At 46.2% G+C, this 20201-nt stretch overlaps 1 protein-coding gene across 2 annotated transcripts in view; it reads right to left on the reverse strand.

Moving 5' to 3' along the window:
* LOC126094646 (uncharacterized) overlaps positions 1-20201 on the reverse strand; it is a 1573713-nt gene that overhangs the window by 652735 nt on the left and 900777 nt on the right. For both annotated transcript variants that reach the window (XM_049909153.1, XM_049909145.1), the window contains one exon: positions 14330-14497. In XM_049909153.1, the coding sequence (XP_049765110.1) occupies positions 14330-14497 (168 nt within the window). The remainder of the gene's footprint in view (positions 1-14329; positions 14498-20201) is intronic.

Below are 20201 nucleotides of genomic sequence, written 5' to 3' on the forward strand. Positions count from 1 at the left end.
TGTTCACATGTTGACCCAACGACATTATCAATTACGACTGCAGTGGGCACGAGACCACTGGGATTCGACCGTCGATCAGTGGAAAGTTGTTGGCTCTTCGGATGAATCATACTTTTGCTACACTAGGTCGTTTCCACAAAGCCGGCCGGGGTGGCCGAGCGGTTCTAGGCGCTACAGTCTAGAACCGCGCGACCGCTACGGTCGCATGTTCGAATCCTGCCTCGGGCATGGATATGTGTGATGTCCTTAGGTTAATTAGGTGTAAGTAGTTCTAAGTTCTAGGGGACTGATGACCTCAGCAGTTAAGTCCCAAAGCGCTCAGAGCCATTTTTTGTTTCCAGAAACGCCGTCATCGAGGTGAACGGCGGCTCTAGATGTGCAGCGCGCCACGGATGCAGGCTGGTGGGAGCATTGTTACGCTATGGAAGACATTCTCCTGCGCTTGCATGGGATCTGTGGTAGTAATGGAAGATACGCTGACAGCTTCGAACCATCTGCATCCCCTCATGGAAATATGGAAATTTATGGTAAAGTCTTACGGGAACAAAGTGCTGAGGTCAGTCCGCAGCACGTGATCGTGCGGTAGCGTTCTCGCTTCCCACGCCCGGGTTCCCGGGTTCGATTCCCGGCAGGGTCAGAGATTTTCTCTGCCTCGTGATGACTGGGTGTTCTGTGATGTCCTTAGGTTTAAGTAGTTCTAAGTTCTAGGGGACTGATGACCATAGATGTATGGCATACCACAGAAGATCTTAAACAACATAAAAGATCTATATGATGGCTACGAATGCTGCATACTCCACAAGGGAAATATGACAGAGCCCATAAAAGTAACAACTGGAGTCCGGCAGGGTTGTATTTTGTCACCAACACTTTTTCTACTCATTCTAGACTCTGTTATGAGAAGAGTCACAGCAGGCAGGAGACGAGGAATCCAGTGGGGGATCCACGAACGTCTGGAGGATTTGGATTTTGCAGACGACATAGTTTTATTAGCTCCAAGGCTGACTGATATGCAAGCTAAATTAAGCTTGCTGAAAGAAGAAGCAAAGACTGCTGGCCTCAAGATAAATACAGGCAAAACAAAGGAAATGAGAGAGTAAATTCAGGTAACATGGAGATGCCCCTGTTAATAGGTGAGCAGCGAGTGGAGACTGTCAACTCATTCCTGTGTCTGGGTAGTATAGTGGCGGAAGATGGTGGAGCTGGAGATGACGTGAAAAACCACATTAAAAAGGCAAATGCTGCCTTCATACAATTGTATCCAATATGGAAAAACAGAAATATCACATACAAAACAAAAATCCGTATTTTAATACAAATGTGAAGGCTGTCCTTCTTTACGCCAGTGAAAGCTGGAAAATGGATAAAAAGATAACAACCCAGTTACAAAGCTTCATAAATAGATGTCTTCGACGCATCATGAATATCTGGTGGCCAGGAAAAATATGTAATGAGGAGCTTTGGCGAATAACAAACCAGATACCTATAGAAGACCAGATACGAGAGAGAAAGTGGGGCTGGTTGGGGCACACCTTGAGAAAACCAGATGGAGCCATCGAGAAAAAAGCATTGGAATGGAATCCCCAGGGAACAAGGAAGAGAGGAAGACCAAGGGGCACATGGAAGAGGACAGTGGAAGGGGAAGCAAAAAGAGTTGGCAAGACCTGGGCAGAATTGAGGCAAATGGCCAAAGACAGAGACGGATGGCGAGTTCTCCTGGATGCCATATGCCCCCATAGAGGCCAAAGGAATTAAGTAAGTAAGTCAAGTGATGACTGGGTGTTGTGTGATGTCCTTAGGTTAGTTTGGTTTAAGTAGTTCTAAGTTCTAGGGGACTGATGACCATAGATGTTAAGTCCCATAGTGCTCAGAGCCATGTGAACCATTTTTGCTGAGGTCATCGGTCCCTAAGCCTACACACTACTTAATCTAACTTAAAGTAACTTACGCTAAGGACGACACACACACACACACCTATGCCCGAGGGAGGACTCGAACCTCCGACAGGGGGAGCCGCGCGGACCGTGACTAGGCGCCCAAGACCGCGCGGCTACCTTGCGCGGCATCATCCCCTCATGCTTGACATCTTCCCCGACGGTGATATCACCTTTCAGCAGTATAACTGTCCGTGACTCGGAGCCGGTACCGTGCTACAATGGCTTGAGGAGAGTAATAGTGAACTCACGTTGACGTCGAGGCAACAAAATTTGCTTGATGTAAATCCTATGGAGTCCATGTGGGTCGCTGTCGGGTGCCATCACCGCCTACGCAAATCAGCGGTCCGTTATTTACGCGAATTACATGACCTGTACGAACACATGTAATGCCAATACCTCCACAAACCTAGCAACAAACTGTCGAATCTGTGATATGCAGAATCAATGATGTATTTCGTTTCAAAGACGGACAAACAAGCTATTAAGCAGGTGGTCATAATGTTTTGGCTCGACAGTGTACATTGCGCAATACGATGTGCCGTGTAAGGATGATACTGTGCAGTTCCTCCCGAAGCTTCGTGACTTGCGGACAGTGCAAAAAACTGATACAGCGACGCCATATGAATATGAATACTTCAGGAAAGACAGATGAAAGGAATAATCTGGTTAAGTGCCTTCAGGGGAGTAGTTTGATGATATATTTAATAACTATTCAGTAATTAGCTGTAGAAACATTCGACAAAATAGTTTAAGTTCTCGGACATAACACTGCAGCTGCTTACTAGTTCGTGTCAGAAGTGTGTGACTTAACTTCTGAGGTCATTAGTCTCCTAGAACTTAGAACTACTTAAACCTAACTAACCTAAGGACATCACACACAGCTATGCCCGAGGCAGGATTCGAACCTGCGACGGTAGCGGTCGCGCGGTTCCAGACTGTAGCGCCTAGAACCGCTCGGCCACTCTGGCCGGCCTCAACGGCAGTACCTACCCATTTTCTAAAACAATGTATCTTTTCTGGTTTATAGACCGCTTCCAGCATAGGGGAAGGTGAAATCCGAAGAGTGTGTGAACAGTATCTTTTATGAAACTTCCTGGCACATTAAAACTGTGTGCCGGACCGAGACTCGAACTCGGGACCTTTGCCTTTCGCGAGCAAGTGCTCTACCATCTGAGCTACCCAAGCACGACTCGCGCCCCGTCCTCACAGCTTTACTTCTGCCAATACCTCGTCTCCTACTTTCCAAACTTCACAGAAGAACAGGTTCGCAGGAGAGCTTCTGGCAGAAGTAAAGCTGTGAGGGTGTCGCGTGAGACATTCTTGGGTAGCTCAAATGGTAGAGCACTTGCCCGCGAAAGGCAAAGCTCCCGAGTCCGAGTCTAGGACGGGCACACAGTTTTAATCTGCTAGGATGTTTCACATCAGCGCACACTCCGCTGCAGAGTGAAAATCTCATTCTAGTATCTTTTCTGTGTACATAAGTTGTACCGTAGTTCACCAGTTCGTTAAAAGATTTCCGGTTATCCTAAGACAATTCTGATAGTCATGTGGCTCTGCTGCACGTTCTCGCAACATGTTGGCATGGTCATGTGTAGAAGTCCTTCGAAGCCACTTTTTCGCCCGTTGCTGTTTCCTTTTGCGTTTTCTTTTGCAGCACGTAGCGATTGCAATCGCAATACTTGCGAATTCTGCATCCTCTAGCGCCGACATGTTCACTACGAACACGTAGACTTACAGACTTGTTACGGACATAAATATTACGTACTGATATTGTGTGATATTGGCCTCGCACTTTCGCGCAGTATATTGACACATTTTTTTTTCCTTTATTGAGTTCCGATTCCCCCCCCGAAGGGGGTGGGGTGGCAGCAGCTTAGTATGCCGCTCTTCAGCTTACAGAATTTGTTTTAAAAAGATGAAGATAATAAATAATAAAAACAGGCGATAAAATCCGAGACTTAAATGGTAACATGGCGGAAAATCGTGGAACTTAAAACATAGAACAAAGGGATGATGATGCTAATAAATTACATATGAAGCAGACAAGTAAAATAATAGATAGACAATTAAAAAACACTGCGACAGTCTGGTTTTTGTTTGCAAGAGACATAAAATTCACACCCAGCGACAGCATGATTTCTGTTCGCAACACTCTGGAAAGACGAACAAAACTGAACATTCACTTGAACACTGCACTAAAAAGTTGGCAAATATGACATACCACAGCTGAGGGCAGGGCGGGGGGGGGGGGGGACCTGGACAGATAATGGGAAAATAAAAAGGAGGAAGGAGAGGAAAAACGAAGGGGGGGAGGGGGTAAAAGAGCCGACGGAGGACGAGGACCCATAAGAGGGGGGTGGGTGGGAGTGGGGAAAGGCAGAGGAGGGAATAAAAAAGGACTCGGGGGGGTGGGGGGGAGGAGAAGGGAGGCAGGGAGAGGCTGATATTGACACAGTACGAGGGCAGTTCAATAAGTAATGCAACACATTTTTTTTCTCGCCCAATTTTGGTTGAAAAAACCGGAAATTTCTTGTGGAATATTTTCAAACATTCCCGCTTCGTCTCGCATAGTTTCATTGACTTCCGACAGGTGGCAGCGCTGTACGGAGCTGTTAAAATGGCGTCTGTAACGGATGTGCGTTGCAAACAACGGGCAGTGATCGAGTTTCTTTTGGCGGAAAACCAGGGCATCTCAGATGTTCATAGGCGCTTGCAGATTGTCTACAGTGATCTCGCAGTGGACAAAAGCACGGTAAGTCGTTGGGCAAAGCGTGTGTCATCATCGCCGCAAGGTTAAGCAAGACTGTCTGATCTCCCGCGTGCGGGCCGGCCGTGCACAGCTGTGACTCCTGCAATGGCGGAGCGTGCGAACACACTCGTTCGAGATAATCGACGGATCAACATCAAACAACTCAGTGCTCAACTTGACATCTCTGTTGGTAGTGCTGTCACAATTGTTCACCAGTTGGGATATTCAAAGGTTTGTTCCCGCTGGGTCCCTCGTTGTCTAACCGAACACCATAAAGAGCAAAGGAGAACCATCTGTGCGGAATTGCTTGCTCGTCATGTGGCTGAGGGTGACAATTTCTTGTCAAAGATTGTTACAGGCGATGAAACATGTTTGGCCCAATGAAGGACGCAATCCGTGGAGGCACTACGCGGACAATGAAGAAGTTATTGATGCAGTACGACGTTGGCTCCGACATCGACCAGTGGAATGGTACCGTGCAGGCATACAGGCCCTCATTTCAAGGTGGCGTAAGGCCGTAGCATTGAATGGAGATTACGTTGAAAAATAGTGTTGTGTAGCTAAAAGATTGGGGAATAACCTGGTGTATTTCAATGCTGAATAAAACAACCTCTGTTTCAGAAAAAAAATGTGTTGCATTACTTATTGAACTGCCCTCGTATTATGGCGCAATATACATCGAGCGCCTGAGTGCCTCTTTACGTATAAGAGTGTGTATCTCGGCCGCCGTGCTGTGGTGCCCGGCCGCCTGTGGCCAAATTCCTCGCAGCGGCCGGCGCCGCTCTCAACACTGTGCGCGGCGATGGCTATCGGGCCTTGGGTGCCGGATGGCGTGGCCAGTGGCCGCCGGCTGGCAACTCCGTTATACACGTCTCACACGGAGAAAGATTCCCAATAGGGTTGAGATACTGTTGGCCAGCAGGGTGTGGGGGCAGCTAGCAAGGTGTAAGATCTGCTGTAAGCTGTACTGTAGCACAATGCCTACGTCCAGTACAGATCTTCATTAGAATAACTGGGAGTTTTCTCAGCATGCTAGAACGACTCTTTCCTGTGTGCAGCAGTTAAAGCAATAACGCCGTTTTTGGAAAATCATGGTTTACAAACAGCTGTATTACCAGTTTATAAACAACTACACTACTGGCCATTAAAATTGCTACACCACGAAGATGACTTGCAACAGACGCGAAATTTAACCGACAGGAAGAAGATGCTGTTCTATGCGAATGATTAGCTTTTCAGAGCATTCACACAAGGTTGGCGCCGGTGGCGACACCTACAACGTGATGACATGAGGATAGTTTCCAAACATTTTCTCATACACAAACAGCATGTGACCGGCGTTGCCTGGTGAAACGTTGTTGTGATGCCTCGTGTAAGGAGGAGAAATGCGTACCATCACGTTTCCGACTTTGATAAAGGTCGGATTGTAGGCTATCGCGATTGCAGTTTGTCGTATCGCGACATTGCTGCTCGCGTTGGTGCAGATCCAATGACTGTTAGCAGAATATGGAATCGGTGGGTTCAGGAGGGTAATATGGGACGCCGTGCTGGATCCCAACGGCCTCGTATCACTAACAGTCGAGATGACAGGCATCTTATTGCATGGCTGTAACGGATCGTGCAGCCACGTCTCGATCCCAGATGGGGACGTCTGCAAGACAACAACCGTCTGCACGAACAGTTCGATGTCGTTTGCAGCAGCATGGACTATCAGCTCGGAGACGGGTGCACGAATGGCAAAACGTCATTTTTCGGATGAATCCAGGCTTTGTTTATAGCATCATGATGGTCGCATCCGTGTTTGGCGACATCGCGGTGAACGTACATTGGAAGCGTGTATTCGTCATCGCCACACTGGCGTATCACCAGGCGTGTCGGTATGGGGTGCCATCGATTACACGTCTCGGTCACCTCTTGTTCGCATTGACGTCACTTTGAACAGTGGACATTACGTTTCAGATGTGTTACGACCCGTGGCTCTACCCGTCATTCGATCCATGCGAAAACCTACATTTCAGCAGGATAATGCACGACCGTATGTTGCAGGTCCTGTACGGGCCATTCTGGATACAGAAAATGTTCGACTGCTGCCCTGGCCAGCACATTCTCCAGATCTCTCACCTATTGAAAACGTCAGGTCAATGGTAGCCGAGCACCTGGTTCGTCACAATACGCCAGTCACTACACTTGATGAACTGCGGTATCGTGTTGAAGCTGCATGGACAGCTGTACCTGTACACGCCATCCCAGCTCTGTTTGACTCAATTCCCAGGCGCATTAAGGCCGCTATTACGGCCAGAGGTGGTTGTTCTGGTACTGATTTCTCAGGATCTATGCATCCAAATTGCGTGAAAACGTGAGCACATGTCAGTTCTAGTATAATATATTTGTCCAATGAATACCCGTTTATCATCTGCATTTCTTCTTGGTGTAGCAATTTTAATGACCAGTAGTGTAGTTTCGGTCAGAAACGGACCATCTTCATCTATCTATACACCACGAAAAAGCCAAAACATTACCTACAATGGGTAATTACAAAAACAGTCGTAATATACTAAACACCGTTCATGACCTGTTGTACGGGCTGAGATCAAAGAGTAGTGTTCAAATGTGTCTGAATTCCTAAGGGACCAAACTGCTTAGGTCATCGGTCCCTAGACTTACACACTACTTAAACTAACTTATGCAAAGAACAACACACACACCCATGCCCGAAGGAGGACTCGAACCTCTGGAGGGAGGGGCCTTGCAGACCACGACATGACGCCTCAAACCGCGCGCCCACTCCGCGCGGCTCAAAGAGTAATGAACATTTTTTAATTTCGAGGAGTTAAAACATCGGATTTTCAAAATTTTATTTTATCTTCTTGGTACACATGATGTAGATGTATGTTTCCATTTGCAGCTGTTTTGAATATTTAGTTTAATCTTAGGACTCGTAAAGGTTAAACGTGGTTTCGAGTGTTCGGCGAAATTTTACTTTCGGGAAAGATTGACCAAAGAATTTGCGTTAAATTTTGTTTGGAAAATGGAATACAACGCAGCGTCGCTTTAGAAATCTTTACTGTGGCTCTTGGCGGAGCTACTATGAGCAACACAAGAGGTTAAGAGTGGTATAGAAGTTTCCGAGAGGATCGAGAAGACGTCGAAGACGGCGACCTCCCTGAACTCCCTAGCGCAACAATCATTGACGACGTTGCGGAATATGTAAGGAAAACGGTTCTTCAAAATCTCTGAATCACAATCAGAGACTTTACAATTAAATGTTTCCCTGAAACATTTAAGTCTCTTCATTATCTATGATAATGATCGAAGCAGGAGAAACGAATTAAAATTTGTGCTACGGGGGGACTCGAACCCGCGTTTCTTGCTTCCTTTTTGTTTGCATTTTGTTCGGTATTGTTGGCTGCATTTGGTCTGCGCGGACGTCACAAGACATGCATTCACGTTGATCGTTGATTCTTTTTTATTACGGGAGGCGAGCAGCTATTCCAACGTCTGAGAGCACTCGCAGTAGTGACAATCTAAGGGAAAATAAGCAGAAGATATGAATTGAAGCTGGGGACGCCACACAACTTCGGTAGTTCGTGCAGCAGTGTTCACCATCGTGCTGTGTACGAGAACCACATAACGTGTGTACGAGCTCAGGTTGTGACGCAGCAGCGACGACGTATGGCTGTTTGGGTCTGGTCGTGAATCGTGCACGGATAGCCAAAGCAGTGAAGGTTACAGTTCGCATGAAGTAAAAATTTTTACTGTCGTTATTCCCGCATACAGTCGATGGTTCTTCGTTTTTCGAAACTGCGAATAAATTTCATTTTATTTATTTCATATACTACTTGCGGTTCCGACCTGCGTACCAACATAGCCGCGGGACTTCGTTCTTCGAACGATACCACGTGTCAGATGCTCATTTTTACATTTACAAACATTTAAAGCAACATGTCAATCTTTGTACTACTGTCAAATTGCATAAACATCTGACTGAATATTTCTGCACTTTTCTTTACAGATTTAACTTCATCACAGAACTGCGTCATCTATTAGCCGAATTATAAACGTAATAGACAGCAATGATCTCAACACACTTCCCTGCGGCACGCATGAAGCTGCTTCTACATTTGTCCGGTGACTCTCTATCGAAGAAGAAACACTATGTCTTCCCTACCAAGAAATCCGCTAGTCGGTCACAATTTTTGTTTGATATCCCATGTGATTGGACTTTCACTCGTAAACGCAAGCACGGTACTGAGTCAAACACTTTTCGGAAACCTAGAATACTGCATCTACTTCCCTGGTTTGATCAATGGTTTTTAGGATGTTATGTGAGAAAATTGCGAGTCTGGTTTCGCGTGACCGTTGTCTCTGAAGTTCATTCTGGTTGACTTGCAGAAGGTCATTCTGTGTTTGAGTTACTTACTACGTGTGAGGTCTACAACAGCTGGACGGCAGCTTTCTTGATGGCATGTCTAATTTATCTGTGCTTTATATCCTACGGTAGGCGTCCGCAGCTCGTGGTCGTGCGGTAGCGTTCTCGCTTCCCACGCCCGGGTTCCCGGGTTCGATTCCCGGCGGGGTCAGGGATTTTCTCTGCCTCGTGATGACTGGGTGTTCTGTGATGTCCTTAGGTTTAAGTAGTTCTAAGTTCTAGGGGACTGATGACCATAGATGTTAAGTCCCATAGTGCTCAGAGCCATTTGAACCACGGTAGCGTGGCGTAGCTCGTACCTCACGCCGCAATCCATTACGGTCGATGTCGACTTCCGACTTCCCCCGGCTGCCGCAGACCGCCGGGGATGTGCCGTTGCGCCGGCACGCTACGTCGTGACCTGCGGTCTTGTTATTAATCGCGACTCTCCGGGAAACAACACTGCAACAGTTCACTGGTCATTTTATTGCCTGACATTTCTCTGTGGCCAAAGCGTTCCTGAAACAGGTCCCGGCAATCCAAAGCGGCAGTTTATTGCCTCGTGCTTAAAATCGTGTATTCACTTCCTAGACTAACCAGTTGCCGCTGCATGAGGTGTTTTATTGCGGTAGGTATTTTGGATCTTTAACGTCATGCACATTAGATACAGGCTCCCAGGTAGATGCCATTTTCCTTGACTTACGGAAGGCGTTCGATACAGTTCCGCACTGTCGCCAGATAAACAAAGTAAAAGACCCTACGGAATATCAGACCAGCTGTGTGGTTGGACTGAAGAGCTTTTAGCAAACAGAACACAGCATGTTGTTCTCAACGGAGAGACGTCTACAGACGTTAAAGTAACCTCTGGCGTGCAACAACGGAGTGTTTTGGGACCATTGCTTTTCACAATATATATAAATGACCTAGTAGATAGTGTCGGAAGTTCCATGCGGCTTTTCGTGGATGATGCTGTAGTATACAGAGAAGTTGCAGCATTAGAAAATTGCAGCGAAATGCAGGAAGATCTGCAGCGGATAGGCACTTGGTGCAGGCAGTGGCAACTGACCCTTAACATAGACAAATGTAATGTATTGCGAATACATAGAAAGGAGGATCCTTTATTGTATGATTATATGATAGCGGGACAAACACTGGTAGCAGCTACTTCTGTAAAATATCTGGGAGTATGCGTACGGAACGATTTGAAGCGGAATGATCATATAAAATTAATTGTTGGTAAGGCGGGTGCCAGGTTGAGATTCATTGGGAGAGTCCTTCGAAAATGTAGTCCATCAACAAAGGAGGTGGCGTACAAAACACTCGTTCAATCTATACTTGAGTATTGCTGATCAGTGTGGGATCCGTACCGGGTCGGGTTGACAGAGGAGATAGAAAAGATCCAAAGAAGAGCGGCGTGCTTCGTCACAGGGTTATTTGGTAAGCGTGATAGCGTTACGGAGATGTTTAGCAAACTCAAGTGGCAGACTCTGCAAGAGAGGCGCACTGCATCGCGGAGTAGCTTGCTCGCCAGGTTTCGAGAGGGTGCGTTTCTGAGGTATCGAATATATTGCTTCCCCCTACTTATACTTCCCGAGGAGATCACGAATGTAAAATTAGAGTGGTTCGCGCGCGCACGGAGGATTTCCGGCAGTCGTTCTTCCCGCGAACCATACGCGACTGGAACAGGAAAGGGAGGTAATGACAGTGGCACGTAAACTGCCCTCCGCCACACACCGTTGGGTGGCTTGCGGAGTATAAATGTAGATGTAGGTGTAGATGCCTTGCTTCCAGCATGTGCTTATCTTCCACACACATATCCTTCAACAATTGATAAAATTAGTCTTTCTTCTCGGGTATACTTTTGACAGATATCATACGTTTCCCGCAAATTGGATAACATCTGTGCATCTTTAAATTTTCACGGCGAAATGAATGATCCGTTACATTTCGGTGTGCAACCGCTTGAAAACTATTTCTTCATCTAGATTTCAAACACATATTTTAAGGACGTTTTCGAGTGGGCTGACAGACTGACGATAAGGCGCTCGCCAAAAGAATCTCTAGAAATTCCCTTGGCGCAGAATTTAATTAACATAGTTAGGGGTTTCACCCTGGACGAATAACTGAACAAGGTCTCAAGGACGTCAGTAGAGTGCAGCAACTAGCGACACATCGATATCCCAGAATCAGTCGACCAGCTAAGCTGAGATTCAATTTATGCGCAGCTTTACCGGCAAACAACGGCTCTTGATATTATCTGTGGTCGCGTCCACAATAGCGCTGTCCGTGGGCTTAAAAGGCCGGAGCGAGCATAGTGGCTTTAGTTTGTCAGTTCACTCGGAAAATGGCTGAAAAAAAGAAATGAAGAAACAGGGTTTCTGAGGTTGCACGCCCGAAATCTAGCGGATGGATGACATCTCTTCTTTTACTTCCTGATCTCAGCCAAGTATAAAATTGTGTCCACAATTAAATTGAAGCCGCGTGGGAGTAGCCGAGCGGTCTCAGGCGCTGCAGTCATGGACTTTGCGGCTGGTCCCGGCGGAGGTTCGAGTCCTCCCTCGGGCATGGGTGTGTGTGTTTGTCGTTGGGATAATTTAGGTTAAGTAGTGTGTAAGCTTAGGGAGTGATGACCTTAGCAGTTAAGTCCCATAAGATTTCACACACATTTGAACATTTTTTGAGTTAAATTCAATTATAGCTTGTTTATGAAATAAATGCAAGGTAGAAGTTACTCTGATGGCGGGAGACCCGACCGCCGATTAACAAATTTTAAGGGAATTTCTACAATCGAGGGAGAAAGACTCGCCGGCCGGTGTGGCCGAGCGGTTCTAGTCGCTCAGTCTGGATCTGCGCGACCGCTACGGTCGCAGGTTCGAATTCTGCCCCGGGCATTGATGTGTGTGATGTGCTTAGGTTAGCTAGGTTTAAGTAGTTGTAAGTTCTAGGGGACTGATGACTTCAGATGTTAAGTCCTATAGCGCTCAGAGCCATTTGAAGCATTTGAGAAAGACTCTTGGTCGAACGCTGGAGGGTAAAGGCGTATTCGCGACGTAATGTCATAATGCAATGTATCGGCAGTACAGCTACTTTTAGAATCAGTTAATGTTTCATGAGTAATTTTTTGGCTTCTGTGGCAACTGATCTTAGGCGGCTGTATAGAATACGGCATAATCTAAGTAATAATATTTATATGGTGAGAGAAGCGTCTACGCTTTACTCGTAAACGGTCCGGTTATACCCAACATGCAGAACAAAATTTGGTCTTAGTAGACATCGTGGATAAAGATTTCTTTTATAATTGTGGTTCCCAAAACCATTAATGTCGAACAATGGGACTCCATTTGTTCCGCTGACATTGAGAAGTGTTTGGATTTACGCGTATTGCGTATTTACTACCCTAGAACAGAAGTGAACGAGTTAAGACAGAGCTGCAAAATGAAATATTGTAGTTTAGCGCAAGTGGCACAGGTCTGGGTTGGCGGCCATATTCTCCGGATCTGAACAAATGCGAGTCCTTTTCGTGGGGCTACATTAAAGACAAGGTGTAAAGCAGTAACCCCCAAACCGTTGCTGAGCTGAAAACAACGATTCTGGAGGTCGTCGACAGCATCGATGTTTGGAAACTTCAGCGAGTCATGCAGAATTTCGCTATTCGTCGGCGCCACATCATCGCCAATGATGGCAGGCATATCGAACACGTCATAACCTAAATCCTAATATGTGCATTGACATTTCTATGTTGTATAAAGTGTGTGCACGCCCTAGTTCGTAACTAATTTAAGTCTACAAAATTGTTAAGGCTTTCGTGGCCACTTGTTGACAAACTGCCTATTGGCTTCTGTCTCGGGTTCTTCGGCCGACGTTCACCTAATGATTTTTCTGACGTTTCGCCAGCACGAGTGGCTGGCATTGTCAAAGCTTCACCCTCCATTGCCGGTGGTGAACTGGAGGCGAGCTCGCGGCCGCAGGCTATATGTACCTGACTATATGTACCGACAAGGAAGATCAAAGAGTGTCTTAGATCGGCGAAGGAGAAAAGAGACTCACTTGCAGTGTCGGGAATATACCGTATACCTTGCACATGCGGAAAAGTTTATGTCGGAATGACTGGACGATCCGTTAACACCAGGATCAAAGAGCATAAGCGACATTGCAGGTTGGGGCAGGTGGAGAAATCGGCCGTGGCAGAGCACGCACTGAATGAGACCGACCACGTAATAAAATTCGCCGACACGGAAGTTCTGTCTGTAGAGAAGCACTATCACACGCGCTTGTTCGGAGAAGCTGTAGAAATCCAAAAACACGCGAACAGTTTCAACAAGAAAGAGGAAAGGCTTAAGGTAAACGGATCCTGGCTTCCCGTACTGCAGCGAACGACCGTCGCAGGTAGTAAGAGGAGAACCGCACCGGAAATGACTGCGGAGAAGCTCTCTGACGTTGGCGCGTTAGGTACATATAGCCTGCGGCCGCGAGCTCGCACTGCCGAATAATTGGCACCACACAGGGAAGCCGTACCGTACACTGCATGCAAACAAGCTCCACACATCCCCCACACAGTGAGATGATCTACGGCCGATCTCCTACTACTGTATAACGATCTTGATTGTTCCAGGAAAGTAGCAGCCGCAGCAACTGGGACACATCGCCATCGCCTGTCACGGTAATGATGCATGATACCTATACTAACAAATCCAACCTTGCATGAGCTATCGCAGCTAGTAAGCCACTACTGCTCTTACTACCCATCCCACTGTCGCAGAGGTTTTTCTCCCACGGCACGAGCCATGGCACTTTTTTTCCCTCTGCTCTTCAAATCGCTACCCTCACTCGCGTTTCGTCCACTATCTATCACCTGATGGACCGTGTTAATGCGTAGCCTTACCCAGACGCACGGACAACATCACAGCCCAGCATCCTGTGATCCACCTACTAGATAACTAACATGTTTACGAAGGTGACAGTAGAACTTTTGGTTTGGTCACCACGTTGGTGCGGGCGTGGAGGGGCCCCATCTCTATTTTTTAGCTCGCCTCCAGTTCACCACTGGTAATGGAGGGTGAAGCTTTGACAATGCCAGCCACTCGTGCTGGCGAAACGTCAGAAAAATCATTAGATGAACGTCGGCCGAAGAACCCGAGACAGAAGCTAATTTAAGTCTTTTTTCATATAGTTCAATTACTGTCGCCCTGTACTTGCAAGCACGAGCGGCAGGCGAGCGCAGACGGCGGTACTCACGTCGTCGGTGAGGTCGCCCAGGTGCTTGACGTCCTCGGTCTCGACGCGCTCCTCGCGCTCTTCGCGGCTCTTGACGGTGTGCTCCCGCACCTCCCGGACCAGCCCGTCCGGGCCCTCCGTGACGGCCCACTCTTCACCCTGCGGCGGGTCATCGCCCGACGTGCGGTGCTGCAACATAACACACAAATCCCTGTTCTGCATTCTGTCACAGCAACGTGATATACAGTAAAAACCACTTCCTAAATCTGAAATACGAGGTGCATTCAAGTTCTAAGATACGACTTGGCAAACAAATGGTAATGAGGTGGGGAGCTATTAATATCAATGGGGGCTACTCTGGAAGAAGGTAGAGCTGGCAGAGGCTGCAAGTAAGATGGGGCTGGACGTTTTAGCTGTTAGTGACAGGTAAGGGGTGAGAAAAAAGAGGAAGTGGGAGAATACAAGGTCTGCCTGTCAGGAGTCAAAGCAGGAGTAGCACAATGGGGTGTAGGGCTTTACATCAGGAAAGAAATGGAACCCAGCGTAGTTGCAATAAGGTATGTAAACGAACGACTGATGTGGATAGATTTGACAGTGTCTAGCAAGAAAATTAGGATTGTGTCAGTATATTCGCATTGTGAAGGGACAGATCAAGATAAGATGGATAGTTTTTATGAGGCACTCAGTGATGTAGTTGTTAGAGTAAAGGACAAGGACAGTGTTCTGCTCATGGGTGATTTTAACGCCAGGATTGGAAATCGAACAGAAGGGTATGAAAAGGTTATGGGTAAATTTGGAGAGGATATGGAGGCCAACAGGAACGGGAAACAACTCTTGGATTTCTGTGCCAGTATGGGCTTAGTAATCACAAACTCCTTTTTTAAACATAAGAACATTCACCGGTATACTTGGGAAGGCAGGGGAACCAGATCTGTCATTGATGACACTGATCATTATTTAATCTGCAGTGAAATTAGGATTGTGAGGCCGAAAGTGTAGGAGGTCAGGTCCATATGTAGGAGGATAAGAGTGGAGAAACTTCAGGATAAGGAAATCAGGCACAAGTACATAACAGCGATCTCAGAAAGGTACCAGTTAGTTGAATGTAGTCAATTACAGTCATTGGAAAAGGAATGGACAAGGTACAGGGACACAGTACTAGAAGTGGCTAAAGAATGTCTTGGAACAGTAGTGTGTAAAAGTAGGATGAAGCAAACAGCTTGGTGGAATGATAGTCAAGGCAGGCTGTAAAAGGAAAAAGAAGGCGTATCAAAAATGGCTACATACCAGAACCCAGGTAGACAGAGAAAGTTATGTTGAAGAAAGAAACAAAGCCAAACAGATAATTGCAGCATCCAAGAAGAAATCGTGGGAAGACTTTGGAAACAGGTTGGAGACTATGGGTCAAGCTGCTGGAAAACCATTCTGGAGTGTAATTAGCAGTCTTCGAAAGGGAGGTAAGAAGGAAATGACAAGTATTTTGGACAGGTCAGGAAAACTGCTGGTGAATCCTGTGGATGCCTTGGGCAGATGGAGGGAATATTTTGAAGAGTTGCTCAATGTAGGTGAAAATACGATCAGTAATGTTTCAGATTTCGAGGTAGAATGGGATAGGAATGATGATGGAAATAGGATCACATTTGAGGAAGTGGAAAAAATGGTCAATAGATTGCAGTGCAATAAAGCGGCTGGGGTGGATGAAATTAAGTCGGAACTCATCAAATACAGTGGAATGACAGGTCTTTAATGGCTACACAGGATAATTGAAATGGCCTGAGAGTCGGGACAGGTTCCATCAGACTGGACAAAAGCAGTAATCACACCAATCTTTAAACATGGAAGCAGAAAAGATTGTAACAGCTACAGAGGTATCTCTTTAATCAGCGTTGTGGGTAAAATCTTCTCAGGTATTGTTGAAAGGAAGGCGCGAGTATTAGTTGAGGACCAATTGGATGAAAATCAGTGTGGGTTTAGGCCCCTTAGAGATTGTCAGGACCAGATCTTTAGCTTACGGCAAATAATGGAGAAGTGTTATGAGTGGAACAAGGATTTGTATCTATGCTTTATAGATCTAGAAAAGGCATATCACCGGGTTCCTAGGAGGAAGTTATTGCCTGTTCTACAAGATTATGGAATAGGAGGCAAACTTTTGCAAGCAATTAAAGGTCTTTACATGGATAGTCAGGCAGCAGTTAGAGTTGACGGTAATTTGAGTTCATGGTTCAGAGTAGTTTCAGGGGTAAGACAAGGCTGCAACCTGTCTCCACTGTTGTTCATATTATTTATGGATCATATGTTGAAAACAATAGACTGGCTGGGTGAGATTAAGATATGTGAACACAAAATAAGCAGCCTTGCATATGCGGATGACTTAGTTGTGATGGCAGATTCGATTGAAAGTTTGCAAAGTAATATTTCAGAGCTAGATCAGAAATGTAAGGACTGTGGTATGAAGATTAGCATCTCCAAAACGAAAGTAATGTCAGTGGGAAAGAGATATAAACGGATTGAGTGCCAAATAGGAGGAACAAAGTTAGAACAGGTGGACGGTTTCAAGTACTTAGGATGCATATTCTCACAAGATGGCAACATAGTGAAAGAACTGGAAGCGAGGTGTAGCAAAGCTAATGCAGTGAGCGCTCAGCTACGATCTACTCTCTTCTGCAAGAAGGAAGTCAGTACCAAGACTAATTTATCTGTGCACCGTTCAATCTTTCGACCAACTTTGTTGTATGGGAGCGAAAGCTGGGTGGATTCAGGTTACCTTATCAACAAGGTTGAGGTTACGGATATGAAAGTAGGTACTAGTAGATGGGAACAATGGCAGGAGGGTGTCCACAATGAGGAAATCAAAGAAAAACTGGGAATGAACTCTATAGATGTAGCAGTCAGGGCGAACAGGCTTAGATGGTGGGGTCATGTTACACGCATGGGAGAAGCAAGGTTACCCAAGAGACTCATGGATTCAGCAGTAGAGGGTAGGAGGAGTCGGGGCAGACCGATGAGAAGGTACCTGGATTCGGTTAAGAATGATTTTGAAGTAATAGGTTTAACATCAGAAGACGCACCAATGTTAGCACTGAATAGGGGATCATGGAGGAACTGTATAAGGGCGGCTATGCTCTAGACTGAACGCTGAAAGGCATAATCAGTCTTAAATGATGATGATGATGATGATGATGATGATGATGATGATGATGGACTGGAAAGAGATAGAAAAATGCGCATTGTTTTAAAATGAGGCCGCGTTCATTGTCAATACGTCCCAGAGATGGCAGCACCGTACGGCAGATGGAATTTTACCGCCAGCGGCGAGAATGAGAAATGTTTTAAATACTTAAAATGGCGACGTTTTCCTTACTTGAACAGCGTGCAATCACCCGTTTTCTGAATTTGCGTGGTGTGAAACCAATTGAAATTCATCGACAGTTTAAGGAGACATGTGGTGATGGAGTTATGGATGTGTCGAAAATGCGTTCATTGGTGCGACAGTTTAATGAAGGCAGAAAATCGTGTGACAACAAACCGAAACAACCTCGGGCTCCCATAAGCCGGTCTGACGACATGATCGAGAAAGTGGAGAGAATTGTTTTGGGGGATCGCCGAATGACTGTTGAACAGATCGCCTCCAGAGTTGGCATTTCTGTGGGTTCTGTGCACACAATCCTGCATGACGACCTGAAAATGCGAAAAGTGTCATCCAGGTGGGTGCCACGAATGCTGACGGACGACCACACGGCTGCCCGTGTGGTGTGTTGCCAAGCGATGTTGACGCGCAACGACAGCATGAATGGGACTTTCTTTTCGTCGGTTGTGACAATGGATGAGACGTGGATGCCATTTTTCAATCCAGAAACAAATCGCCAGTCAGCTCAATGGAAGCACACAGATTCACCGCCACCAAAAAAATTTCGGGTAACCGCCAGTGCTGAAAAAATGATGGTGTCCATGTTCTGGGACAGCGAGGGCGTAATCCTTACCCATTGCGTTCCAAAGGGCACTATGGTAACAGGTGCACCCTACGAAAATGTTTTGAAGAACAAATTCCTTCCTGCACTGCAACAAAAACGTCCGGGAAGGGCTGCGCGCGTGCTGTTTCACCAAGACAACGCACCCGCACATCGAGCTAACGTTACGCAACAGTTTCTTCGTGATAACAACTTTGAAGTGATTCCTCATGCTCCCTACTCACCTGACCTGGCTCCTAGTGAATTTTGGCTTTTTCCAACAATGAAAGACACTCTCCGTGGCCGCACATTCACCAGCCGTGCTGCTATTGCCTCAGCGATTTTCCAGTGGTCAAAACAGACTCCTAAAGAAGCCTTCGCCGCTGCCATGGAATCATGGCGTCAGCGTTGTGAAAAATGTGTACGTCTGCAGGGCGATTACGTCGAGACGTAACGCCAGTTTCATCGATTTCAGGTGAGTACTTAGTTAGAAAAAAAATCGGAGGCCTTAGAACTTGAATGCACCTCGTAAACAGTATTGATAGTCCAAAATAATATTTATGTTATATTTCGTTGTGAACCGGCTTCCGGCTTTCTGGCCCATCCCCAGACAACAGAAAGATAGTCCACAGAACTTCAACGACAATTTATGGCTCAAGATGTCACCTTTTATGATTATATTTCTATACGAACAACACAAGCGTACTGAAATACTCAAAGAAGCTATGAACAAATAAACTTTATTGTATATTATTTGCTATAATGTAAACGCCGAAACAGTACACAAGTATACAAGTATAACAGTACACAAATATACAAATAAAGTACTGGCACAGACTAGTACATTATACAGACAAAACTGACGGAAAAAAAATCCCAAGGAGGAGTTGCGCGAGATAAACGACAGCTGATAACATCTGAAAGATGACGTCTACTCAGATTTTGCGAAAGTTGCATAAGAGTGGAACCAATAGCACCACTATCAGTATGCAAATCAGGTTTCCTTTAAATATGCGCTGTAACGGTCGTGGACGTTACTTACCCTTCAGAATGGACGTAGTGAGCTGAGGTTAGCCAAGGAAGCCTTTGAGGAGACGAAGACGCCATTATCAACAGCTCTCTGAGTTTGAATGAGGTCGTATGATAGGGCTACAAGAAGCTGCATGTTTCTTCTGCGATACTGCACACAGACTTGGCAGGATTGTAGCACATGGCACTACCGAGAAGGGAGAGCATCGCGTTCGGCGTGTGCCTCTGGAGCACTGTGCTGTATCTGCAGCAGCAATTGGAGCAGCAGTTGGCACCACAGAAAGACAGCGGACTGTTACAAATCGGTTACTTCAGGGACAGCTCCGATCCAGAAGCCCTGCAGCGTGCATTCCACTGGCCCCAAACCACCGCCGTTTGTACAGGGTGTTTCAAAAATGACCGGTATATTTGAAACGGCAATAAAAACTAAACGAGCAGCGATAGAAATACACCGTTTGTTGCAATATGCTTGGGAAAACAGTACATTTTCAGGCAGACAAACTTTCGAAATTACAGTAGTTACAATTTTCAACAACAGATGGCGCTGCGGTCTGGGAAACTCTATAGTACGATATTTTCCACATATCCACCATGCGTAGCAATAATATGGCGTAGTCTCTGAATGAAATTACCCGAAATCTTTGACAACGTGTCTGGCGGAATAGCTTCACATGCAGATGAGATGTACTGCTTCAGCTGTTCAATTGTTTCTGGATTCTGGCGGTACAACTGGTCTTTCACGTGTCCCCACAGGAAGAAGTCACAGGGGTTCATGTCTGGCGAATAGGGAGGCCAATCCACGCCGCCTCCTGTATGTTTCGGATAGCCCAAAGCAATCACACGATCATCGAAATATTCATTCAGGAAATTAAAGACGTCGGCCGTGCGATGTGGCCGGGCACCATCTTGCATAAACC

Source organism: Schistocerca cancellata, chromosome 1, assembly GCF_023864275.1.
Source record: "Schistocerca cancellata isolate TAMUIC-IGC-003103 chromosome 1, iqSchCanc2.1, whole genome shotgun sequence".
Taxonomy (NCBI): Eukaryota; Metazoa; Arthropoda; class Insecta; order Orthoptera; family Acrididae; genus Schistocerca; species Schistocerca cancellata.